Source organism: Ictalurus punctatus, chromosome 1 (genome assembly GCF_001660625.3).
Source record: "Ictalurus punctatus breed USDA103 chromosome 1, Coco_2.0, whole genome shotgun sequence".
NCBI classification, from domain to species: Eukaryota; Metazoa; Chordata; class Actinopteri; order Siluriformes; family Ictaluridae; genus Ictalurus; species Ictalurus punctatus.
The window spans coordinates 13,242,001-13,269,554 of record NC_030416.2 but is presented as its reverse complement, the minus strand read 5'-3'; the positions used below and the strand labels follow the sequence as shown (position 1 = coordinate 13,269,554).

The 27,554-nt window shown below is 39.0% G+C and overlaps 1 protein-coding gene across 3 annotated transcripts in view; it reads left to right on the top strand.

Moving 5' to 3' along the window:
- The window catches only part of ankib1b (ankyrin repeat and IBR domain containing 1b), a 33,470-nt gene extending 12,409 nt beyond the window's left edge, over positions 1-21,061 (top strand). For 2 of the 3 annotated variants that reach the window (XM_017471130.3, XM_017471121.3), the window contains exons 3-21: positions 4,612-4,912; positions 5,002-5,184; positions 5,342-5,459; positions 7,052-7,260; positions 8,305-8,393; positions 8,581-8,725; positions 9,648-9,814; positions 10,649-10,737; positions 11,635-11,765; positions 12,969-13,103; positions 13,264-13,350; positions 13,436-13,502; positions 13,607-13,752; positions 13,932-14,110; positions 16,466-16,517; positions 17,640-17,714; positions 19,320-19,431; positions 19,890-19,933; positions 20,029-21,061. In XM_017471130.3, coding sequence (XP_017326619.1) covers positions 4,612-4,912; positions 5,002-5,184; positions 5,342-5,459; positions 7,052-7,260; positions 8,305-8,393; positions 8,581-8,725; positions 9,648-9,814; positions 10,649-10,737; positions 11,635-11,765; positions 12,969-13,103; positions 13,264-13,350; positions 13,436-13,502; positions 13,607-13,752; positions 13,932-14,110; positions 16,466-16,517; positions 17,640-17,714; positions 19,320-19,431; positions 19,890-19,933; positions 20,029-20,808 — 3,109 coding nt within the window. In that variant the 3' untranslated portion in view covers positions 20,809-21,061. The remainder of the gene's footprint in view (positions 1-4,611; positions 4,913-5,001; positions 5,185-5,341; positions 5,460-7,051; positions 7,261-8,304; positions 8,394-8,580; positions 8,726-9,647; positions 9,815-10,648; positions 10,738-11,634; positions 11,766-12,968; positions 13,104-13,263; positions 13,351-13,435; positions 13,503-13,606; positions 13,753-13,931; positions 14,111-16,465; positions 16,518-17,639; positions 17,715-19,319; positions 19,432-19,889; positions 19,934-20,028) is intronic. The other variant, XM_017471138.3, reaches the window with a different exon arrangement.
- Positions 21,062-27,554: the final 6,493 nt, after the last annotated feature.

The following is a 27,554-nucleotide window of genomic DNA, read 5'->3' as shown; positions in this document are numbered from 1 at the left end:
TTTATTCAATTTCCGTAGTATTTCTTGCTTGAATACTACTGATAAGACCTGAGAAAACATATCGTTATCATCAAATAAGATTGTAGTTATATCACCCACCCCTAAACATTAGCATTTGGTGATTCTGGTCTTGAATTGCATCTAAAATGTGAAATGTACTTCTTAATGTGGTAAATATCATAAATGCTGCTGATAGGGATTTTTTTTTTTTCTCTTCCCATTTTAAAATGGACTCAGACACAACACTGCACGCAACCTTGGGGTGATGCCAAATACCCGTAAGGCCGATATAGCGGCTTTACAGTGTAAACGTTATCCCACTAAGGCCGGTGTACCGGCATTACTCTGCTGTGATTCCTTACTTATTATTTTTTAACCCGGAAGGTTGATGATGTCATGATGTGATTACGTTATTACGTCGTCATTACGATGAAGATCCAAGCGTGAATATTGGTGTAATAGTAGAAGTGAACTAAAAATGCCAAAGTGAAAAGCTAATTGTGTTCCAGCTAAAGTTACATGTACAGTGAACTCGGGTACATCTAAAACAGTGGGCGGGGGGGAAGAAAAAAAAAAGAAAACCTGCACAGTTACACAGGCGAAAGCGAGGATTCTAGATAGTGACAGCAGTGAAAAGTTCAGGCGATGTTGAAACCGAAACTGACAGAGACGCAAACCCTCCTGATTCAGACCCTGATCCGTCTTCATCTTCAGCATCAACCAGTGCGACTGACACTGCAGGGGTCTGGAGTCATAACGGGACCATTTCTGTGCATTCGTGAAAACACTACCTGCTGGTCTGATTATCACCAGAAACTTGACTTTTGGCGCTAAAATGCATTTATTTATTTGTTTTATTTATTTATTATTTGCTTGAATTTATTCCCAGGCATTGACCACGCTGATGCTCGTATGGTACTTCTAAATGAATATAAGGATTTTAGTGAGCATTTTTCGTCATTTCTCTAGTTAAGAATTGTGCTCTAAGTGGAGTAAAAACACTGAACTGCTTCATTTTCGAAGTAATATTACACAAATACATTATAAATTGTTTCAAGGCCTAAAAATGTTAAAATTAAAATGTTGATTTTGGGGCCAATTTTGGCCTGGGAACTCAGGGTTGGTGTGCTGTTTCTATGGGGAATATAGGGTTGTGGGACATAATACTGTGGGAACTAAGGGGTAAGAGGGTTAAGACTGATGGTATTCTTAGTCTGTGACCTAGTAAACAAGTATTGGGATGTATTTATTTATAGAAACTTCATAGCACTTCTGCAAGTCGCTCTATATAAGGGCGTCTGCCAAATGCCGTAAATGTAATGTAATTATATAGAAGTCTCAGTTGTTAAAGAGATGTCTGCTTTTTCACAACCAAATTCCTCACAGCATTTTTGTACAGAACCTCATCAGACTAGGGGGCGGGAGGAAGGGAAGAGTTCTTGACAGACCAGCTACCTCAGTTAGTCCAAGTAGCAGGATATAATGCTGAACGCAGTACATGCCTGACTTGGCATCAGCAGCAGGGATACGTCGATGTCTGTGTCACCGGATGTTTTCCCAATACAAAATATGCATATCCTGTTGAACTGACAGAGTATCATCTGTCCAAATGGTTTCACCTAAATTGGTCATGCAGCAGCCCATACAGGATTTCCTTTCTTTGTGATTGGTTATGGACAAATACTTTGTTTTGCTGCATCTTTTTTTCAAAATTTGCGATGCAACTTGCAGAGTTTATTGTGCATTTTTTTCAGAAAACTACTTGAAGTAGCGAAACTGCAGTTGGAAAAACAAGAAATTGTTTTGCACAGGCTTTCGCAGCGATATTTGTTGGTAATGGAGGCCTTTTAGCTGTACTCATCTTCAACGCACGTGAATCAAAGAGGGCTTTGGCTGAATGAGCGTTGTGATGACATCACATGACGTGTCTTGGCCCGAATTTGCCAAAAAAAAAATTACAAGCTCCTGTGAATAGTGTGGAGTTTGCTTGATTTTGCGATAATTTCTGTGGGGGACTGATGTAGGAAACATTCTGTAATTTAGAAATGCACTTTTATTCCAAGCAGACCATCCATTTCTTAAATCTGATTTTAAAGCTGCATTTTGATCTTGGTAGTTGCTCATATCTGAAGTACGGAGCCAAAGCAACAACTTTTTGAGTGCTTTTGGAGTTTACGCTCTGTTTACACAGTTCTGGTGTATCTGATATCCATTGATGCTAGTGTCAAGCCCAGTTTTTGACCACACAGCCAAAGATGGTAGATAACGTTACTAAAGATCATAAAGTACAAAGTTTGTACTTTGCAGCTCATCGCAGATGCTTCTCTGGTCATCGGAAAGGAACTCGGAGCTTATTGTCTTTTTATGGTGGACAGTTTGAGTGAAGGTCTGGGACGTTTCACTTGGGTTGTTTTTGTCTGCTGGATGTGAAATAAAATTAAACTAAACCCCATACATCAAATTCACGCAGGATGTGACCCATAAGCAAAAGGTCTGCTTCGTGTAAGCGACCTTCTGTCCAGTCCAGAACAACTGTGGTGTCTGTGCTATTGGTGCCGTTTGTCCCATGAGGAACGGGACAAAGTTGAGCAAGCTGTAATTACTGTTGAATAGTAAACAAAGCTGCATATATGTTTTAATCTACTTGGGATTATAAGTAGCAATATAAGTGCATCTCAACATCTGGATGGAAGGATTTGTATTTCTATGCGAGTGCTACGTCTTCTATGGATTTATGTTGGGCGAAACGGAAGTGAATCTGTTTTGCGATGCGTGTGTAAGACACATGGTTAAATGATGTTTCCGAAAAACATTTTTCTAGCAATGTTTTTCAGCAATTACAGGATAAATATAAAATCGCATCATTACATTATCTTCTGTTATTTGCAAATTTGTCCTCTATTATATCTCGGTCTGAAATGAAACCTCGTCGTCATATCATGGACAAGATTTCGTCAATAAGCCCTGACACCAAGCGGACGGTCTTATATTTTTTATTTTTTTATTTTTTTTATTTTTTTATTTATTTTTTTTTTTTTTGGCATATTATACTTGCTCAGGCTAATGCAGAGACTAATTCTTACAAATGTGCACAGGCAGAGGAGATTGCTGTGGGGATTTCTGATGAGCTGTGGAACAGTTGAGAACACTAATAATGTGCAGTTAACCCAAGGAATCAATTTTGATACTGTTTAAAATGTGCATATGCCCCAAGTTGCATAAAATGTTGGCAGAAATGCTCATCACATCCACTGTGTGCAAACTGTCAAATACTATAAGCTAATATAATACATGTATTTTTGGACGTGCGCAAAACTCCCATCAGTTTTGGGAATGTGTCTTTAGATGCTCGACAGAGTTTGCTGTCCTGATCATGAAGATATAATTGTACTTAACTTTCATATGTTATATCCCGGTTGTTGGTTTCTGGAGTTTTCTTTTGTCTCTTTTAATTAATTAATTAAATCATTTATTTGTTTGTTTGTTTTTGTTTGTTCTTTCTTTTCTTATGCTAAGAGGCTTAGGCTTTTTTTCTTACCTTATCATTACATGTTTATTATCCTCATTATATTTGACAAAAGTTGAATTAAAAATATTAATTAAAACTGGTCTTTAGCTAGTGAAATGGGTGTAAGTTAAGCTGGCTGTGCCTTGTATGATTTTTGACCCTATTTTAATGTAGCGCATACATATATATATATATATATATAATATTTTTTTTTAATGGTCATTGTTAAAGTATTCTCTGCTTGTGAGTTGAGGTTAGCAGACCAAATTAGTGCAATTAAGTCCTTTTTTATTTATTTATTTTTTTGCAGAAGACTATTTGAATTGGTGCAATTGCATGAAATTGCATTGTATTGCATGAATACACATTGACTTCACATTGAAGTCTGCTGTGATTTTGAAAAATGGCAAGCTCCTCCGAATATTGCAGAGTTTACTTGATTTTGCCTTCATTTCTGTGATTGCAAAATCACCAAATCCTGCAGCGACTGAATCGTGACCATCTGACAACCAAGTTTTGTCAGTGTAAGAGTTTTTGATCTCAGAATGTGATCGCTGCAGAGACACCACTAAGAGTAAGGTATGGGAGTATGTGAAACACACAGGACAGCTACAAAATATTGTAGTGGCAATGGTAAAAGGTGAACAAAACATGTTAATGGGCAGGCGGAAAAAAAATCCTTATTAACTGAAGTTCACCTTGAAGAATACTTCTGTTTGTGACCCCATTTTCTGCACAAGCCCGGATTGTTCGGATTGATTCCGTAAGCAGAACGTAGTCATTTTCTTTATTCAGGGACTAAACATAATTAGAGGAACTTCATCATATAAAATGACATGGATATAAAATTGGGTTATAAAATCGGACCAAGATTTTATTGGGATAATTTCATACATTGTGGAAAGTAATAATGTTAAAAGCTTGCTGTGATCACACAATACAAAACAAGCTTTAGTTAAAAGTTTGAATTATTCCACTTATAATGTAACCAGGCAATCATAAATTATACAGCTGTTCTCATTAGTTGGGGAAATGATCTTAAGTAGGTTAATTTCTTCCATCCAGTTACCTTGATCTCCTTCTCTCCATTCTTTCCTCCACAGGTCCTTCCTCTTCAGCAAGGATGGCAACCCCAACAAGCGCAATGTGCACAATGAGACTGCGCTGCATGTGCTGTGCATGGGCCCACACATCCTGCTGGCAGAGGGGACGCTGCAGCCGCGCCTGGCACGGCCCTATGAGGATGAGAGGCGTCGTTCTGACTGCCTCCAGATGATCCTCAAGTGGACCGGTGCCAAGCTGGACCGTGGCGAATACGAGAATGCCGACGTCAACGCCACTGACAACAAGAAAAACACGCCACTGCACTATGCCGCCGCCTCAGGGATGAAGACGTGTGTGGAGGTGGGCAAGTTCTTCAAACAACTTGCAGGTTTTTAGTGTTTCTAATGTCGTTACTAATCTGCGTTTATGCACAATTTCTTTCCTCACAGTTTCTCGTAAAGCGTGACGCAGACCTGTTTGCTGAGAACGACAATAAGGAGACACCATGCGACTGTGCAGAGAAGCAGCATCATAAGGAGTTGGCACTAAGTCTGGAGTCTCAGATGGTTTTCTCAACAGACCCCAATGCTGAGGACATCGAGGCTGAGTACGCTGCACTTGACCGCAGGGAGGTGAGCGGCATAATAGACCTTTGTGACATGTCCAGACTTTTCATTTCTTTTTGACATAAAGTACACTTCAGATTAGAAAGCTGTAATTGGTGGAGGTGCTGATTTAGGATGAAGAACTCCCAGCTGAATGATTAATCCGTCTCTGATTATGTCTCAGTTTTACGAGGGCTTGCGGGTCCAAGACCTGAGGAGGCTGAAGGACATGTTGATAGTGGAGACCGCAGACATGCTGCAGGCTCCTCTCTTCACTGCAGAGGCTCTCCTCAGGGCACATGGTACGCATGCCATAGGCACACTAAGATATCTCTTGGGATCTTCACTTGGACAGGTTCAGTCTTTGGGGGTTGGGAAACATCAGACTATTTAAACACGGGTGGATATTGGATATGTTAAATTGGCCTGTTCTACTAATCTCAATAGCATTTGATGGAATTTGAAACCTGATATCCCCTGAAAACCGGATTTTGTGTGTGTGTGTGTGTGTGTGTGTGTGTGTGTGTGTGTGTGTGTGTGTGTGGCACTGGTCCATCTCATGCATTTGCTTTTGTATGTTATAATAAATGGAATTAAATGTTAGAAGTTAAAGACTCTGGTGCTAGCCACACAGCTGCATCTGTGTGTTCTTTTATTATCTTCAATTATGTGATCAGGCCTTGTTCTAGTTGAGTTGTGCCCATGGGGAAAACGGGCAGAGTTCTGCTCCACCATATTTGCTATTATTACAAGTCTATCCTCTTTGGATTTTTCTAGTATAGGTTAAAATATGGGGTCTTGCCTCCTTAGAACGTAAATTTAAAAAAAAAAAAAAAAAAAAAAAAAAAACATTTTTTAAAATAAATTCTGTGAATGCAAAAGGGTAGACGGTGTTTATAATTACAGGTTATACATGAACAGTCTTTCGCAAAAACTCAACTGAAGACATAATTGTTCTCCGTAACAGATTCGGTCATTTGAAATCTTTTACTGGTTAGCATTACTTTTTTGTTCCTCGTCACCCATTGACTTCTAATTTGTCTTACCACCAAACTTAAACGTACACCTATATTTAACAAAGATTTTATATATATATATATATATATATATATATATATATATATATATATATATATATATATATATGTGTGTGTGTGTGTGTGTGTGTGTGTGTGTGTGTGTGTGTGTGTGTGTGTGTGTGTGTGTGTGTGTATTATTTATTTTAAAGTACAGGTCTACCAAAATTTGGAGAATAGTGAGGCTAGATTGTAACTGCATTGTATTGACGTATATTTCTAAATGCTCACTTAAATAATGGGTCCTCTAGTGGCTCAGCTAACAACCTGCATTTTGGCTTAGAAGTTTTCAAATGTGCTGTAATTTAGTGTTTGGGATTCCCTTATGGGGAAGTAGTGCAGGGGTCAAGGTTTAAAGCAGTTTTTGACATGGTACTCTGACTTGAGTACTACACTACAGTGCTGTATGAGTTGTTGAGCTTGAGCAGGATAACTGAGCATGTTTTACATAACAGCACAGTCAAGGTGTTATATGACTGGACTTTGTGCTTCCTGAGTTTAAACTTGTGCATTAAGCAAATCCTCATAAATTGTGACATGTGTGACCAGCTTTAGGACCTGTTTGGGCCCTGTAAAATGCTCTTATTTTAATATCCTGTGCTTAATCTTTGGACTAAGGAGAGATGGGGATTCCCATAGGCTGAATTTCAAGGATATTATTCTTTTCACATAAGATTAGAAGACTAAGTAATTAGACAATGAATTCTGAAGTGAGGTCTTTATTTATATATCTATATAAAATATAATATTTTAGTATGATCTATCGGACAGTTCGGCAATATGATACACTTATTATACGCTATACCTCTTCTACACAGACTGGGACAGAGAGAAGCTTCTAGAGGCGTGGATGTCCAATGCTGAGGACTGCTGTCAGCGCTCTGGGGTTCAGATGCCCACTCCTCCACCCAAAGGCTACAATGCCTGGGATACACTACCCTCACCACGAACGCCACGCACCACCCGCTCCTCAATTACGTCACCTGACGAAATTAGCCTCTCGCCCGCTGATGACGACCGCTCCCTGGTGAGATTCCAGAAACATAAACCGTTTTTTAAAAAAAATATATATGGTTATTATTTTAATGCTGTTTAGCTCCGTCTCAGTGAGTCATGTTGTAGGACATTTTACAGTTTAGGTCTTTATATGTATACTAACTAGTCTGCATTCAGATTTAGCACATACACTATTTCCCAATTTGTCCCCATGGAGGATGTTTTGTGAGAAATTCGTAGTGTGCGTTAGAATGTGTGATTGTAACTGTATTTTGCTTAATTTTTTGCAATATCTGCTGATCAGTTTTCAGGACCAACATGTACACTTCGATCTACTGAGCCTTTTCTATTCGAGAGACAGTAGCTTGAGGACAGGCAGTCTATGAATGTATCAATACAGTTACTGTAGTCAAACAATGACTTTTTCACAGTGGCCACTTGTAGACTCTACAGTAAAACCACAGTCTTCAGAATAGAGGAGCTTTATAGTGGATCACTGAATGGACAAGATGATGTTTAAAGTGACAAATGCACTGTTTCATCCGAGTGTAAGGCACAGAAAGCAGAGTGCACACTACACGACTTTCTCACCCATACAGCTAGATGGATGAAATCTGGATTCAGGGATCTGCTGTGCTTGACAATAGATACATTTTTCCTCTCCAAGTCATTGGTGCTCACACTCCATAAAACATTGTCAAGAATCTGAAATTTGCTTGAAATATCAGTATCTGTGACAGCTTGCAGGCTGAGAAACTCGCATCATTGGATCTCTCGCGCTACATGAGCCGTCACCACGGGTCCGTGCACCGAGGTGTCCACAAGCTGGGGGTGGTGGAGGAGGGGCGGTGGCTGTGAAATCAAGGCTAAACTCGTGTAATGTGCACTTGGTTTCAGCTCCTCTGATACTTGAGACATGAATATATTCTTATCCGCAGCACTTTTTAGATTTCTTATGATTTTGGTTTTCCCATTTGGCCTGCTCCTGGTATGCATGTGTATCACCTCAAACCTCTTGAAAGCCTCTCACTCTTGTTTGTTTAATTTTTTTTTTGCTTTGTGTTTTTTCTTTCAGTGTGGTATATGTATGTGTGCTGCCTCCATGTTTGAAGAGCCTGTTGATATCCCGTGTGGGCATGAGTTCTGCAGATCATGCTGGGAAAGGTGAGAGTTGTTTTTACCCCCATTGTTCCACAGGCTGTTTGCTGCCAGTAAAATTAAACTGATTAGATGCAAAATGCATGCCATATGCTCCCTTATGACAGATGTGCTATTTTCATCCCACACTTGGACTTTAATATGTCCACCAAAGACATGATTCATTTGTTTAGTTAAGTGTCTCCTCTGGCAGCTTTTTGAATATGAAGATACAGGAGGGAGAAGCTCATAACATCTTCTGCCCAGCCTATGACTGCTTCCAGCTGGTTCCTGTGGAGGTTATAGAAAGTGTTGTGTCCAGGGAGATGGACAAGCGGTACCTGCAGTTTGACATTAAGGTATAACCTTGACATGGACAACACTGATGGGTGCTGCATTTTATAATCTGCTGTCATGCAGTTTTCCCTTTAAGAACCTGATGTGATGCCTTGTGAGGTCAAGCCTAATGTAAGGAAATCAATTTATTTATTTATAATTTGTGGGTTTTTTCTTTCTTTTTTTTATTTTTAATTTTTTTATAAATGTACACTTGCTGTTTTTGTTTCAATGTAAATTTGTACTCAAGATACAGATTTTACTGTCTACTGACCTAACTTTTTAATTTAATCGCCAGCTGTTAATTCCAGTCACGTTTTCTTGAAGGAACTTCGACGCGTAATGTGACTTCTGGCTAAGACCGCTAACTTTAACCTGAAATGTGAGCTATAGGAGGAAACAACAGTAATGATCCGCTCCCCCTGCAATCTGAACATGCCTTGGAATGACGTGTCTCATGCTGTGTGCCCAATAACTATTCATTATGTTGCCATAACAACTCTGAATCTTTTTGCTGGGATGCTTTAGTTCTGTTGTAATGCTGGTCAGGGTAGAGGTTACTAACGGACATGATGGCTGTCTCGATCTGCTAGTAAAAAAAATTATCATAATGCAGTTAGGCTTGAAATTAAAGACTCCCGTTAGTGATCACTTGCTTTGTGCTGTACAATGTTTTACGGCCTATATATTTATTTAGATTCGGTGACGCATTACTACGTCTTGTAACATACAGTTGCTAAGCTCGTGTGAAAGGATGAGGATGCAACGATTTAAAAAAAAAAAAAGAAAAAAAAAAAAAAAAAGATTGTGCTTGTTTTGATTCTTAAAAATGTACTAGGTTTACTGGGTCCATCTCTCTGACTTGTTTGTCTGTATTTCTTTTAAACTTTTTCTTTCCCCTCCTGTTCCCCCTTCTTGCTACCTCTCTCCGGTGTTCTCTGCCAGGCCTTTGTGGAGAACAACCCAGCCATCCGGTGGTGCCCGCGGGCAGGCTGTGAGAGAGCGGTACGCTTGGCGAGGCAGGGGCCTGGTGCCAGCTCCTCTGACCCGCTCAGCTTTTCTCTGCTCCAGGCCCCGGCTGTGGACTGCGGAAAAGGCCATCTCTTCTGCTGGTCAGTGCTGATTCCCACCACAGCGCCATAATTACCATCCGCTGGCAGGTTCTAATTTTGAGAGCAGAGTTAAAATATTCTCTTTTTTTTATGGCTTTGGACAAGAAAATCATTGGCTTAAATGTTAGATTTTTGCTCTTGTGAAAACTATTTGTGTGTTTGTATTTTGTGATTTGTGGCGTACATGTGTATTTTGCCTCCTGGCATGGCAAATCGCTGATCATCCCTTCCCTGCAGCTCGGTCCCTTCTGTTCAAACTGCACACATACACAGTCTTCAGTTATGTGTCTAGTACTGATTGTGCCAGGCCTCATTACACTTACCTCAGTGCACTTTTGTCTCCATTCCTCCATATGCCATGTGGACATTTGCTCATAGCTCTATCTAAGCAAGTATGGCAGGAACAGAGCTCTGCTGTTGCACTGATATAACTCCATTTTCTTAACCATCCCTCTCACTAACGATAAATGACCACTCTTCACTTAAGAGGCCAGCTTTTTGCATTGATATACTGAGAATCACTAGTCTGCCAATTCAGCAAAATTATTGTTGTTTTTGTGGCGGCTTTCCAAACGTTGATGTCCGTTTCAATTTTATGGTGGTTTTATTTATTTATTTGTTTATTATATTTTGTGGACAGCATGTGATTAAGTGAAATAATGACACATGCCTTCCTTATTTAGCTATTGCAATGCTGAAGTGCTCAATGGACAGAATACAAACGTGAAATTAAGCACATTTACAGGATATGTGTTTTAGATTTTCTGTACGTTCCTGTATACACACCCTTCACCCTGAGCTTCAGCGTCTGTGCGCTTATATGTGAATATGCAGGGAGTGCCAGGGGGAGGCTCATGAACCCTGTGACTGCCAAACATGGAAAATGTGGCTGCAGAAGGTCACTGACATGAAGCCAGAAGAACGTGAGTATGGATTTGCTATACATCTGAACAACAAATATATAACTGGTACTAAGGCTGGGCGATATGACAAAAATATCGTATCACGATACTTGAGGACACTTCTGCGATACACGATGCGTATCACAATATATAATTTAGCTAACAACTGTCCGCAAAACTGCAGTAAAATAAACAAAAAAGGTTAAACTAAGTTTGACGATACTTAAAAAAATGAAAAAATGCCTACAAAGACAAATAAGATCAAGTCAAATCAATGGCATATATTCAGTACCATTTAATTTGTAATTATAAAAAACATTTTAAAGAATAAATATAAAATACATCACTATGCCATCGATATCTCAGAAAAGTGTATCGCATAATCATTTATAACAATATTGAAATAATGCCCAGGCCTAGTACTAACCGTTGTCAGTGTTAGGGTTTTAATGTATTGGAGCTCCAAGAAAATGATTTTTTATTTTTTTTAAATTGGCACATCATTGCTTTCATGTCAGGATTGTATTTCAGACTTGTAGAAGAGATGTTTGCGAGGCAGCACTACACATGACATTTGACCTATAGTGATCTACTTTGATCTATAGTGTTCGCAGATTGGTGTTAATGACTGTAATTTTCTTGAATGGGATGAAATATAACCGAGTGCATTGCCAGAGTGTCACCTATGTGTGGAAACCATTTTACATGTCTAGAAGTTTTGTAAGGAACAATTGTGTAAAAAAAATTTTCCATTTGCATATTAAGGGTTTTGTCCTAAGCTACCCCTGCAGTGAAAACATAAGTATCTTAGTTTGGTTTCTAATCATGTTTATTGTATAATCATATGAAAATTTGCCTTGTGTGGTTGTCTGTGCTTGAAACAAGACGACAATCTATTTTTGTCCTTTTCCCCTGCAGTGGCAGGTGTGAGTGAGGCGTATGAAGATGCTGCCAACTGTCTGTGGTTACTCACCAACTCCAAACCCTGCGCCAACTGCAAGTCTCCCATTCAGAAGAATGAAGGCTGCAACCACATGCAGTGTGCCAAGGTGCTCTTTTTGTTTCTACTCTGAGATGCAAGGCATAAATATTGAACTTCGGTCATGACCTTAATGTTTTCCTTAATATTATTTTCTTTCTCTCTCTCTCTCTCTCTCTCTCTACCTGCCAGCTACTTGTTTGTTGAGGTGCTGCAGAATAAAGCAGTTATTTTTAGGCTGAAGCAATAAATATCAAGGCAGCGATGTCCTTATATAAATCAGTGATATGTACTCTGATATTGGACATGAACATACATTAATCTAGAAATAAATATTCCAGTCCACCATGATGCGCATTGTTTATTTGGTCAAGATATTTATACTTGTCACATGACATTCTTTTGTATTTGTGTTGTTTTTCCTTATTATTTCATTTAAAGGTTATTAGAGATTTGTCTTATTAGTCTGTATAGGAGTCTTTTTTTGTGATTATTGTGTTCAGAAGTGTGTGATTTCTTCTGCGGCTTTTAAAAAAAAAAAAAAAAAAAGCTCTGATGCAACCTTGCATTTTATTAAAAAAAATTTTTTTTTGAATAGCCGAAATTGCAATTACTGCGTTGCACCCAAAAATGTATCATTTTTACTGCAACTTTTTGGGCTTTTTTTTGGTGGAAAGCTTATCTTTCCTTCAGGGTCACGGGGAAACCTGGAGAGCATTGGGCACAAGGCGGGGTACACCCTGGACAGGGTGCCAGTCCATCGCAGGGCACACACTCACATGCACATTCCCACACCCATTCATACACTATGGACTCTTTGGACATGCCAGTCAGCCTACCATGCATGTCTTTGGACTGGGGGAGGAAACCGGAGTACCCGGAGGAAACCCCCACAGCACGGGGAGAACATGCAAACTCCGCACACACGGGGCTTCCGTGGGAATCGAACCCCCGGACCTTGGAGGTGTGAGGCGAACGTGCTAACCACTAAGCCACCTTGCGCCCCAGTATTAAACTTTCGTTGATTATTTTCCTACAGCAGCATGTCTTGTTGCAATGTTGGTCACAATCTCGATCCTCTGCACTACTGATACAACATTTCACTTATTGTCACCAGTTTCATCTCAGGTTCCCTAGCTTGTTTTGTAATCGCAAAATGTAGTAAACAGAATTGAATGGTTATTAAATCATCACAGTAGGCTTTTGCAACGTTTTTAATAAGCATAGTCACAGTGTACTCTCGTGATCATATGTTTGCCTTGTGTCTCTACAGTGTAAGTATGATTTTTGCTGGATCTGTCTAGAGGAGTGGAAGAAGCACAGCTCTTCTACAGGAGGCTATTACCGCTGCACTCGCTATGAGGTCATTCAACAGGTGGAAGAGCAGTCTAAAGAAATGACCGTGGAGGTACACATACATTTTTATTCATTATGCTCACTTTGTGTATGTACAAAAATAGTGATTTTTATTCTCTAGGGAAGAATAGTAATAAAAACTTTTCTTGATTCTGCAGTCATCTGCACTGATTAAAGTAAAAGTTCATTTCTGCTTTTATTGAAATATGCAGGCTGAGAAGAAGCACAAGAGCTACCAGGAACTCGATCGCTTTATGCACTACTACACACGCTTCAAAAATCATGAGCACAGCTACCAGGTGATGGATTGTTTTGTTTTAGCAGTTTTCTCACTGTAGTAGGGTTACACTCAGTCCTAATGTCCCCTCTTACTGTTTCATAAAGCTGGAAGACCGTCTCCTCAAAACGGCCAAAGACAAGATGGAGCAGCTGAGCAAAGTCCTGAGTGGAAGTAAGGCTGTATTTCTGCACTCGTCTCACACAAACGCCTCTTGTCAGAGCAGCAAGTCTCTGCTATTAGATACAAAATGAAAACTCTTTGCCTTGCTATTGCAGGGGAAGGAGGTGCTCCAGACACTACTTTCATTGAAGATGCAGTCCATGAACTTCTTAAGACTCGCCGTATCCTCAAGTGCTCTTACCCTTATGGTTTCTTTCTGGAGCCCAAAAGCACCAAGAAAGAGATCTTTGAACTTATGCAGGTAACACTGTCTGTTTCCACTTACCTTAACTTGGTGCTACTAAAACCTACTGCAAAAAAGACAAACAAAAAAAGCATCTGCCACACCAAATGCAGAGTCATTACCAGTTAGTCATCATTTTGCTAGAGTACAGTCTTTGTGAATACAATCTAGCTCTTCACTTCCGTTGCTCTCCTCAGACTGATCTGGAGATGGTAACGGAGGATCTTGCCCAGAAAGTGAACAGGCCCTACCTCCGTACCCCTCGCCATAAGATAATCCGTGCAGCCTGCCTGGTGCAACAGAAGAGGCAGGAGTTCCTCGCCTCTGTGGCTCGAGGCGTGGCACCCAACGACTCCCCAGAAGCCCCACGACGCAGGTTTTACCACCTGTCTATATTTATTATTTTATCCGCACTGTAGTGTGTGTGTGTGTGTGTGTGTGTGTGTGTGTGTGCGGTTTTGTTTTGTTTTCTTTTATTTATTTATTTATTTATTTTTATTTTTAAAAAAACAAAAACAAACATTTTTATGCATGTTGCCCAGATTTTTGCCTTGCAGGTTGGCTTAGGAGAGGCAGCCATTGTTCAGTCAGCAATTTATCAGGAAGCTTAAGGAAGAATAGTAATAAAGATCTCCATTACTGCGTGTTATTTTCCACATCCATATCTGACCAATTTCAGATGCGACTCCAGTTATTTCTGCCACAATATTGGGAGAAGCTTGCAGTTTTTCAAAATTACCGCAGATTTTCCGCAGATTTGATCAAAGACATGTCATGTGACATCATCACAGCAAGGATTGAGCAAAAAGCCTCTTCGATTCATGTGCATCAAACACGGTACAGCTAAAAGGTCTCATTTACCAACAAATATCACTGCGAAAGACCATGCAAAGCTATTTGGTACGATTGCGTTTTTGCCAATTCAAGTAGTTTCAAACAAAAAAGCCCAAAAAGTTGCAGCAAAATCACATGTTTTTGGCCGCAATGATCACAAAAAACTCCACGAAATCCCGTACAGACTGATGTTAGACTTGATATGGTTTCATCTTGGAGCTGAACCACGTCTTGACTCTTTGATTAGTGAATTGCTATTCAGAAAACAAAACATGCTTGTATTGTTGTATATGACTTCGATATGGAGATTGGGGGATACCGTGCGACTCTACGTTTTATTTACATACAACATCCGGTCATATAGGTTGTAGGGTTGCATGGTATACCAGAACAACAGTAGTATCACGATACTAAAGCTTCAAAATAACGCCGATGCCACAGTATTTATTTTTAATTTTTTAAAATGGTGGTATCATCAATACGGTAGTACTGTCAGTAAGGTTGTATGCTGCACATACAACATTACTTACAACTACACATCCCACTGCTTTTGCAGAATACACAAAGGTTAGGAACACCTTAATTTAACCTACATTCTTTACCTTAATCTTGAAAGATTTCCTGTTTGCTACCAAGCGAGCTAATGTTATGCTAACGTCTGTGTGTAAATAATAAAATCAGGGTTTTTACAAGGTGCTTGAATTTGGCTTTTTGAACTTTTAAGTACAGTAAAACCTTGAAAATAGCCATTTTCTATCTGATGGTGCTTAAGTGCTTGAATTATCGTTAAAAAGTCAATAAATACAAAATCGCTAAATAACTTTAGTGTTTATTTTCGATAGAATACGAATACAATCCTTTCACTCAATTTCCCCACTGCACCCCCTCTCCATTCTCCCGCTATTCACTCACTCATTTTAACAAAGACCGCTCCGGTCCACTACTTGGGCTCCTTTTTTCCCTCAAAAAAGCACCTAGTGACAAATCTAGTGACTTTTTGGGCAAACCTTGGTTACTTTCTGAAGAAAAGAGACTAGCCAGTACTGCCCCGTGAGGGTGAGGTCCTGCTTTTCCGCTGCAGACACACCTCTCTGCAGCTTCTCTGTTCAGTGAGTGGTAGAGAGGAGCAGCACATTCCTTCACTTTTAACTTTCTGTCCAAGTGTTCATTTTACATATGGCCGAAATCACAGCACCCCTGTTGTCAAACAAAAGGGCTGACACTTGGCAGAATGCAAGAGACATGCTCGACGTGATGAGATAATGATTGTTAATTAGCGCATGACATCATCTAGTGACGTTTTAGCAATTTTCCACTGAAAGTTGTTGGCAACAGTGCTCCTGTCACTCACCTTGATGTTGTGCTGAAGACAAATTTTAAAAAGAAGAAATAAAGAATATGTATGACATCTCTTCTATAGTCCTTGGGGGGGAAAAATAGTGCTTGAAAAGTCCTCGAAAGTCCTGGAATTTCATGATCAAGCATCTGTACGAACCTTACAAATTAGCCGTGTTTGATCATAAGCGAGTTCATTTTCAAATTCAGTTATTTATTCCTAATGTTGTGTTAATTCTTAGTACTCTGAGGACAATTTCCATTTGCATGATTTCATTGCTGTAGGGAACAACAGATGAAATATATGGCACATTGAATTAGTTGCTTGCCTGTTGTATGATTTTGTTCGAGTTTTTCCAATAGCCAGGTTTGTCTGTTTTCATTGATCTCTATGTATTTCTGTAAATTTGGTTCGGTTTGTAGATTTGAATTCTGAAATAACACGATATTGCGTGATCACTTGATACTTCAGCTGGTATAGTATCGTAAGATATGTTTGATATCGTGACAACCCTAATAGGTTGTAGTATTGGATGTTGATCATGTTTCTGTGCTTTTACAGTTTTGCTGGGGGCACATGGGACTGGGAGTACCTGGGTTTCGCATCTCCAGAGGTAATTTTTCTTCTGTTGACTCTTGTTTAAATAAAAAGGCTTTTGCACATTGGCCTAGTAAAAATAATGTCTAATGGGAAATTTCTTGACTCAGCCTTAACTATGTGAATACCTTAACATTTGTTACATTACGATTTTGAATTTACATTGCCTAATTTGCATCACAATGGCAGTGCATGTATAAAGCTTAGTGATATTATTATTATTATTATTATTATTATTATTATTATTAGTAGTAGTAGTAGTAGTAGTAGTAGTAGTAGTAGTATTTGAGAAGCCTGCTTAGTTGTTTTAAGCAGACTTGCACCAGTAAAAGTATCTCTAATTAAACTAGTTTTGGAAGAAGTTCTCATTTCCTTATCTTGGTCAGAAAAAGTCAAGATTCTTATATCACCAAGAAAGGACAATTTACTCCATCATCATGGGAGTTTATGATTGATTTCATTAGAGGTTCTCTTAGGCTGAAGCCTTTTTGGGGGGGGGCGTCACTTGTAGCAGACAGTAAGAGACCGTGAGAGAGAGAGAGAGAGAGAGAGAAGTCCTTATATTGAATATAATAACTGATTTATGTACCAATATTCATAGTATAAATTGTTGAAGTACAAACAAATATTATGACAATACAGAACTAAAGTAATAGTATTTATTTTATGTGCATGTGCATGTTTCCCTTCTTTCTCTTAGTATTTTTATTGAATTCCTCCACTTGTTTATATTTGATGCATGTTTTAGTATGGTCAATAAAACTGTAGGCTTTGCAAGATATTCTCTAATGAGAAAATCTTTTATATTGCCAGACTGTGGGAAGGAGTGCTAGACATGTCTACCACAAAGTATTTAGAATAACTCTTCCCTTTGTGTATGATTTGTGTATAACCTGCTTTTGATTGTGGATAAGTGATTTAAGCCAGATTTAGAGTTCTTGGTAATGAAAAAATGGCTGTGTCAGAATGAATTCTTCTGATTTTATTTCTTTACCTGTATTTATTTGGATAAAGCTTTAATGGTGCATACTGGCCAAAAACAAGCATGCTGAGATTTGAGGTGCAACACTATTGGATGTCTGAGTATGTTCATGTATAGCTGAACGGTATTCCACTGCTATTCTGTTCTAATCTAAAGATCCAGGGGAATCAGGCAATTCTCAGAGGAATTGATCCGAGAGTCCACATTCAAAATGCAGGAGGCCAGCGGCAGGTATTACTGAAACTCCCCCCTTCCCCCCCAATATTCTTCCATTTTAGGGATGGCAGCATCAACAACGGAATGGCACCAGTCATCTGCACTCCATCACTTTTTTCATTGTTCCCTCTTTTATTTGGCAGCATGCTTCTTTTTTTTTCTTTTTTTGGTTGCGTACTCTGCACAAAAAACAACTCATGTCTGGGAGAATATTACCTTTTTGTTTGTTGTGGAGTTGCATCTCTTAGTGAGCCCCTTCTTAAAAAAAAAAAGAAAAAAAAAAGTTTGGTATCATTGAAAATCTGCTCCATTCCTTTGCAAGCATGTACATGAAAAAGCCATGTACATACTTTTTTTTATTTATTTTTTTTTTTTGTACAGAATATTGTAGCACCCAGAATATAACCTGGTGAGATTTATACCAAGGTGTGATGGTTCAGGTGACTTGCCATTTATTTATGTTTTGTGCACCGAAAATTAGATTAATGCAGTAAGAAAGGAATAAAATAAAAGAAGAAAGGACTACTGCTTAATCATGATTTACTCTGATTACTGATGTAATGTTTCCTTTAGTATAACAATTATTTGACCTTAGACCTTTCTTTTGCATGCAGCTTTGAGTACATTCAGTTGTAGTCTAGTTTCACATAGTAAATATTTTGTTCAAAGATCAAATGTTTGCTATAATATATGTGAGGAATTTGTCAACTTGCTTGGCTTGTGTTTTCTTTAAATATATTTTAAAAAAAAAAAGAAAAGAAAGAGAGGGAAAAAAAAAAGAAACAATTTTCCTGAAAATAAGGTGCCTGGCCTCCTGATATACGTGACTATGTTTACATGCACATCAATATTCCAATATTAATCAGAATTTGTCAATGTTCTAATTAGTATTGAGTCATGTAAACTAGATTCAGATCAATACAATATTCTGATTCCCCAATTTCCATTCCCACCTTTGGAATATGCCTGTTTTAATCTGAAATCTGTTGCATGTATACACCACCTTCAGAAAAACTACTGAAAGGAGATCTATGCGCATGATCAGTTCGCAAGGAATTGTGGGTGCTAGCAGATGCTTAGCTGTAGACTAGGTATTTAGGAATGGCAATTCAGGCATACTTACTACACCCGTTTATGCAGGAATATTCCGATGCCTGTATGCATATAAACATCATATTTGGAATATGGCTTCAACCTGAATATAGACCTTAAACTGAATTTGATGTGCATGCAAACGTAGCCAATGAAACAACTGCCTTTTTCTGATTGCTTAAAGTTAATACCATTGTTCATGATTTTCTCACAAAACAAGTAATTGCCACATACTGTATGCTTTCCACAAGTCCAGTCCTGAATGGCCACTGTGTACAGTTTAGATTTTTTGTTGTTTGTTTGTTTTTTTTAAATATTTTATTTTATTTTTGTTAGCCTGCCAGATCTGCTATGGTCATACAGGTCTGGATTTGTGTCACAGTTTTGTGGAGGTTGTTTTGAGATTTCCCTTGAGCGTGTTTTTAACAGGCTCTTCTTCAGCAGGGTAGGGTGGAGTCTTCTGTGCATGGTCTCAACAGCTTCTCTGAAGTGGTTGAGTGCGTTGTGTTTTGTTGTGTTACACCGTAGGAGTATGCAGAGTTCCAGTACAGACGCAGACACAGACAGCGCAGGCGTGGAGACATGTCTAGCCTTCGCAGCAACACCCCAGACTCTGACGAGCCCAACCCCAGCAATTTAGGTAACTTTTATAACCATAAATGCTGCAGTATGCCTTTCATGCCAAGGTTCTTAAACTTCTGGAAAACGATTTGGAATCCTTAATAGGATTATTTGCTTTATAGTTACTCATGTTGCTCCTACATTGGTGATCAACAACCCTGTTCCTGAAGATCTACCTTCCTGAAGACTTTAGTTCCAACCATAATTGTACCCATCTGACCATTTAATAATTGCCTTAAGAAGTCTTTGATGAACTAAAACCTGTTAGATTTTGGTTGGAGAAGAAACCTGCAGGAAGTTAGATCTCGAGGAAGAGGGTTGGTGACCACTGCTCTACATACTGTAACTGTGGATAGGAGATGAAGTGTGTTAACATTTACATATGAAGTTTCATAAAAGTTTCTTGTTGATTTACATCTTTTTTTTTTCTTTTCTTTTTTTCTTTTCCCCTTCTTCTACCCCTGCCCATTCTCTCAGATACAGATCAAGTTGGTGGTAGTCAGAGGCAAGGATTACCTATGGTAAGTTGTTTTTTTTTTTTTGCAACACTTTTTAAATAATAGCTTCCACACTGAAAAATTACGTTGTAAGTAATTCCTCCCCTTCTGTCCTGTAGCCCCATAGCTCCTTGGATGAAGATGATCCTAACATCCTGCTGGCCATCCAGCTCTCTCTACAGGAGTCTGGGATGGCCATGAGTGATGGAGGTGCTGTAGACACACAGGAGCTGCTGGCTCACGAAGCATCTCTGGGGGCCATCGGCACTTCTCTGCCCTCCAGACTGGACCCATTGCTCCATGATGTCGATGTTCCTCGTGCTGCACTGAGCAGTTCTGAGCTCCTGGAGCTCGGAGACAGTCTAAAGAAGCTGGGTAACATGAGTGGCCAGAACGTCCCGCAACGCTTTAACATTGTTGGCAATCCCAGCTGCGAGCCCACTGGAAGCCCTTTTCCACTTCCCTCCGGACATGCGGACTCCGCTGAATTAGACTCCGCTGACAGTGCTAATCTCCTGGGCAACATCATGGCCTGGTTCCATGACATGAACCCTCAGAACATCAGTCTGGTTCCTTCAGCCACTTCTTCAGATCCAGAGTTTGGCGCTCAGCTCGGCTCCGAGCAAACGATGGAAAAGCCCTTCCAGCAGTGGACAGTAGAGGGCGAGCAAGAGGATTGTGAGTACAGCAGCACGCAAGAGAGGGAGCCTGTCAGACCCACTCAGCTGGACCTGGTGAGTGTAGACGTGCCGTCTGCAATCGCTCTTGTGCCCCAGATGAGTGAAACCATTGGCACCTCTCAGGCGAGCCACCACGGCGACACCCTGAAATGTGACTCGGACCCTGAACAGCCAAGCAGCAGCTCTTCTGAGTGGGAGAGTCAAGTGCATCTTGTATGAAATCACGCCTCCTCTTCCTCCTCCATAACCACTTTTGATGTGAATAAACTGACGAAGACATCAATCGTGAGAAGGGATTCATTCGTATACTGATATGATTAGAAATCGGCTGAAACCCTATTTTAAGAAGCCTGAAATTGTCTTGAAACTTGTCTGGTGTCTCTTGCTGCAGGCCTGTGTGTTTTTGTGCTTTGAGGACATGATGTGTAATTTTCTAATTAGAAGCAGACAGTGTTTCACAGTCTTGAAGAGGTGAACAATTATGAAAAGTCGAACCAGAACCTGCCAACAGAACAAAATATGCCTGTCTGGTCTCTGGCAGGGAATAATTAGGGTAGTGAGCTTCATTATAGAACTGTCTGATATCTTTCACAGGAAAAAAAGGTCTACTATATGGACCAGGACTGTTTCAGTCTGACAGAGTGGGTCACGTGAATGTTCTGTGCAACCTGAGCAGGTTCTCTTCTTTTTTTTTTTTTTTTTTCTTTTTTTTTCTTTCTTTTCTTTTTCTTTTCTTTCTTCCACTTCTCTTGAAAGACCTGCCATCTTAGTGATAGGTGTTACTGTAGGTGCCATAAACACTGGTCAGCACATTCAAAGTTCACACACAAAGTGAGTGGACAGTATGTTGACTGTGCCTGCTGCTGAGGGCTAAAAGAGCCCCTTTGTAAACACAACCCTTCCTTTAAACCCAGTGTATAGTATTGGAGAAATTAACTCTAGCAGCGTCCTTTGGAGAGCTGGGCTATTTTGAGATGTTGATCATGGTGAAGGAAAGCGTGGTTGTTCCAGTTGCAAACTCTCTTAATTTCTTTGGTCAAACCTGATCACTGTAATATGCTACTGGCTTTTTAAAATGGAAAGTAACGTTGAATTCGTCCTGTGCAGGAACACTGCAATGGTTTCACTACGCAACTTATTACAGTGCCTTGTCCCTGAAACTTCCCTCTTATTTATTGCCACATCTCTCGAGTGCTCAATGAATGACTTGTGCTACCTTAAACTACGCGTCACTCTAGTTTTCACTGGCAATGGAAGTAAAAGTCTCCCGATTTAGCATTTGTATTAACATTTTTCTATATTCTCGAACCACCCTTTAGTTAGTTAGTTTCTTTGCTCCACCTTCAGAGCTTTTTATAAAACAGTTATTAACACGGGCTTATGTGGGATCACTGCTGATATATTTAGTTTTTTCTGTATCTCTTATCCAGACCAGTTTTAGTGGTGATAAAATGAGTTGAGTGTTCGAGATGATGTGTGTACAGTATGTGATGCCATTGTGCTTCATCCATAATGTAAAGCGCCAGACCTAATATATTGTGAAATTGATTTTCTATTTATTTGAAATTGAATGTTTTTCATAAAAAAAATAATGGATAATGTACAACAAATGAATGAAAACCAATGTCTTTTGTCCATGTGTCAAACAAACAACAACAACAACAAAAAAACCCAGTCCTTTTACAGTGCCACTTTTTAAATAATGCGCTTTAAACTAATTAATTGTTACTACTGAGGTGATTTCTTTTTGTTAATACCCTTTTAAACAAACAAACAGCAAGCTTTTTTGGTATGGGCATATATTTCTAGAAACCCCCCTGGCCAAATTCTCAATCTAAGCTATTGTTTTATTAATCCTGAATAGCCGCATTCATTGATAATGTTTTGGAAGTGGAAAATCCGCACTTAATTTAAAAGAAATCCCCAAATTTTAAAGGTGCAGTTTTGCCTTACTGAAGAAAAAGTGCTGTAATATCAACCAAAATCCATAAGTCCATTGTGGTGGGGGGGAGAACCTGTCCTAGTCGGTGATGGTTGAAATACTGTACTTTACATGTGACGTCGTCTCATGTAGTTTGTATACTTGTAGTAAGTACAAAATGATTTGAAAGGGTCTTTCTTTTTCTTTTCATACCTAAATAGAATCAACTGAGTAACCTGCAGTATTTCTTCAGTAAGCAGTAATGTATGTTGCCAAAGTGATGGAGCTAACATAGTGAAGCACTCGGTAGGTTCTTTCCATCTGTTTAGACATGAAGTGATGCGTCCTTTGTGATGGTATGCTGTGCATTTAAATCAAAATACACAAGTTCTATTTTCTTGGAGGAAAAAAAGAAAGGAGATTTGAGTGTCAATGTAGGCAATTGGAGAGGGGGGGAAAAAAAAGGCAAGCACATTTTGTAACCCATTTTGAAACATTTATATTGTTAAGTGACTAATCCTTGAAATGTTATTTGCACTTTCATAGTCTATACTTGATACATTCCCACTTTATATGGAAAAAAAATAAATATATATATAATATATAAATGGTTGATGTTTGGCCAATACATTTGACTGAACCGAGTATGAAACTCAATAAAGTTATTAAGCCCCCCACAAAAGCTGGACTTTCCGCTTGAAATTACTGTAGTATGTATAACTGTAGTTCTCAGTCCAAGTGCTGGGTGCTCCGTGCTTTTGCTAATTTCTCTTATCAGCTGAAGTGTGATGGAACATGGGGGGGGGGGGCCCACCAAAATTTGGTGATCATGGTGTGGAATAGAGAAGCTGTGATGTGTAGAGTGATCGCAAGCCTCAGGCTTCTACATGATACAAAACATTTTGATTCTTAAGGCAATGATTCGATATTGGACAATACTACTGAATCTGCTTTGATCTGATCTGATGTGATGCGATTGGATTTAGTAGCCTCTTATCAATATGTGTCCAACTTCGTTCAGTATATGGGATGGGCCTACTGTAAATTTGCAAATGATTATGATGTAGAGAAGGACTATTGTATGTATCAGAGTTACAGGCAAATCACCTTGCTAACCTATTAAATAGTTTACACATCAGTTTACAAAAAAATCTCGATTATTATTACATAACAGTTCTCATTTGTAGTCCGTTATAACGGATAGATGATCAATTTATGATTCATGCCTTGGTTAATTTCCACCGTTGCCTTTTAAGTAGGTACATCGATCCAAATTGTCCGATTGTTACACCCCTAGTGACCAACAAGCATTAAGTTAATAGTAAAACAGATTTTATATTTTACTTTTTCATGTCCACTTGAAAACATTATAATTCTATACAGGGAGTTCAGTTGAGAACGTCCAAACGTTAGTGTACAAAACAAAACGCTACCCTATCTTAAACCAATTCCATGGTTGAGGGTGTGATGCTTTCCAGACGTTGCACTGCCCGAGCTCAAACATGATTCATTTGCATCATTAACTGGAAAATGTATGTGTTTGTGGTAAATACTTCTGATTTGTTATAGGCCAGGGATTTAACATTTAGCAGTGGTGTTGATTTAAGATATTAAACACGTCGGTCATTGGTCAAGGTGATTGAAATGCTGTCTTGACAGTCCCACAGCGACAATAGAAACACAAATATAGTAGTCTTTTTAACTCTGCAGGGATTAGGGAGGGAGCTTTATTATGGTTAAATGTCAGATTAAATTACATTATGGGGAAACTGTAATACGGTGGTTCTGAACTCTGGTGCCCCCTGCAAATTTTGTTCTCCAGCACACCTGACCAAACTAATCATCTGATTACTAACAGTCGATGTGGGGGTGTTTGAGCAGAGGAGCAAAGATCGTGCAGCACCAGCGATGGAAACCATTATTCACTTATTAGATGAAGTAAAGATTCTTATCGGGCTTGTCAAGGATTCCTTACTCTTAAACACTCGTTAAACACAGGGGGTTTCAAAAAAAAAAAAAAAAAAAATCTTGACACTGATTTCCTGTAATGTTTTGGTTTGATTTCTGAGAAAGCTTAAGTATATATTTGTGTACAAATACAGACTGTGACTGATGATGATGCAACCAATTGCAGATTGATCTCACTTAGGGGTGTATGAAAACAGGGTGATTTTTCTGTTATACTCCAAGAGTCCAGTAGAGTGTAGTAAGCTCCCACAGAAAGAGTTCCGTCTGTTCTGCTACTCAGTGTGTGTGTGTGTGTGTGTGTGTGTGTGTGTGTGTCTGGCAGACGCTCCTGGCACGCTCCACCCTAGACGTGATTTCGAGAGGAAGAACCAAAAGGTTCCTCTAGTGGCTATTAAAGTATGTACACATCCGGCTTGATATTCCCACAGTCTAGCCATCACAAGTTGCTTAAAGGAGATACTGTACATAGAGTATAGAAACATTTGTTTTCCAGAGGGAAAATGTTTTTGTTACAGTAGAATATACAGTACTGTGCAACAGTCTTAAGCATGTGTAAAGAACTGCTGTAAAGCAAAGATGCCATCAAAAATCATGAAATAAAGGAAGTTGGTATTTGGTGTGATAACGCAGTAGTCTCAGGTACACTTTGTGCAGTTTTATAAGGAAAAGAGCTGGTACATTTTTCTAAGCTTCTTGGAGAATCTGCCACAGGGTTATTTTTTTGTTCTGTGTGTGGGGTTTTATTTTTTTAAATTTTTTTTTTTTTTTTTTTTGGAGACTTTGACACCTCTTTCTGTAGGTAAATCCTGATCCCCTACAATATGTTTCTTGCCTGGAAAGGGGTCTATTATATAATATCATACTTCCTTTATTCACATACAAACATCTGAAATTAAGTAAAAACAGTAAATAAATAATCGGGTGCCTAAGACTTTTGCACAACGACGTATGTAAAGTGATGTGCTGATTTCATGAATATTACTTCAGACAAAATATGACTCGTAAGACATAATGGTTTTAATGTTGACTTGTAGGACAAAATGTTGCCACTATCATAACAATCAGGATTTATTTTCAGTATGTTCATAGACCACATAGAAAATGAAATTTGAATAGTAGGTGGGTGAAATAACTTTTACTGGTGCAACAGGAAGTATGTTTAGCAAGCTTGTTTGAACTGTTTTTTGTGTGTGGGTTTTTTTTTATTTTTTTTATTGAATTTCACTAGAACAGATTTACCAACTATGGAAAAATGTTTTAATTAAATAGTGATGTTTCAAACTTCATGTTAACACATTTTCTTTTTATTTTATGTGTTCCTATGTATCGCACACATTTTCGTCTTTTGTTACACCTCGATCCTTGAAGTACAATATTTCATCCCACTGTACTTGTCGATGTTGATGGATGACTTTAAAATCTACTTGTCTTGAATGGGCTCAGTCTAGGCTAGCTGAATCTACTGACATCTGAACAGTACACTTAGGCACATATACTGCAATTACATTCACAATTTGCTGAATTGTGTGCATTTGCAACTGCTTTTACAAACCACACATACAGTATGCATTTGCCAGGACTGCCTACTGTGTGAACAAGGCCCTTAAGTTGCCCAATTGGGTTTGCTGGAGCTTTATCTGCAAGATACTCCTCATAACATGGGCTTGTTGTACATCCAATTCCAGGCAGAGATCTGCTAGAGATCCAGTCCTTATGAAGTACCTGCTTAGTTTGCAAGAGATGTTCCCGCTGTATGTGGCAATGATGGAAAAATTCCATGTTGGAGCTGTCTGGTATTCATTTGTAGCCACACACAAACACACGGGTGGTTTTCATCCAAATACCAGGGCTTTGGTCATTAGTTTACTTTCCTTATTACTATAAATTGGCTTATGTGGTTTTACTACACACTTATAATTAGGTTCTTCCCTTTGTAGGGCACAGAACCTCGTTTACCTTCCTGTGAGCTTAGACTAAACAGATGCTGGTCAGTCCAAGTTCATTATTCACTATGTATCCTGACTGTAAGTTATCCTTTAGTGAATTTTGTTGTCAAAGTGAATTACTAAGCAAGTCTTCAAGTTAGTCAAAGCATTCTTCGATTTTAAAAATGAAAACCTAATTTTAATAGGATTTCCAACTTTCCCTTGAAAACAATTGAAATTTGTTTGGAAAGTATAACATGCTTCTAAATAAATACCACCATTTTCTTTTGAAACTAGAATTAAAATCTAGTCTCTTCATGTTTTCTGTTTGTGTGTGTGTGTGTGTGGGTGTGGGTGGGTGTGTGGGTGTGGGTGGGTGGGTGGGTGGTTTTACAGGTTGAGTAAACCCAACTGGTCATTCTTATAATCAGTTAAGAAAAACTGTAATATGCACTTGGTGGGGGGAAAAGCACAGGTGAAATCTAGAACCCTACTAAAGTGTTCTTCCAGATTGGGTCTGGGGAAATGCTTAAAGATTCTATGTTCTCTGTTCCCTTATAATAGAGGGCTCCAAGTATCTCTAAGATCTCTAAGTACTCTTAACTATACAAAGAATAAGAGAACAGGCAGATATGAAACTACTGAAGTGGTCATGTTCACAATTTTGTGTGTAATTAGCACCAGACACTATTGAATACAAGAACACACTAGTAAATGTTTGCATGTGCTATGAATGAAGTATGTTGTAAGAGAGATTTGTTAAAGTTGCTTAGTTTTCTTACAATCAGTAGGTCAGATTCCGTCATATTTTCCAAATCCTCATCAAGAAGGACTTCTGTCTGCAATTCATTATACCCACCTGTAGGTTCACCTTGTCTTAACTGAAGTGAATGGTTTATGAGGACTTCTGTTAGCCCCCTCCGCCCGCCCGCCCGCCCCCTTCTCTGGTGCTTAAATGCCACTTTGGTTCCCTGGCTCTTAAATTTCCCTGGGTACAAAAAAGTAATAGAAGTAATAAGTAATAGAGTTTGTGGGAACAAACAGCGCGCTCCTCTCAGACACAAACTGAGAGGCCCGCAGGTAATACTGAACCCCCGGAGATGTAGCCTCAGATGCCGGCCTGGATGAGGGCAAGTGTTGAATTACTGTTG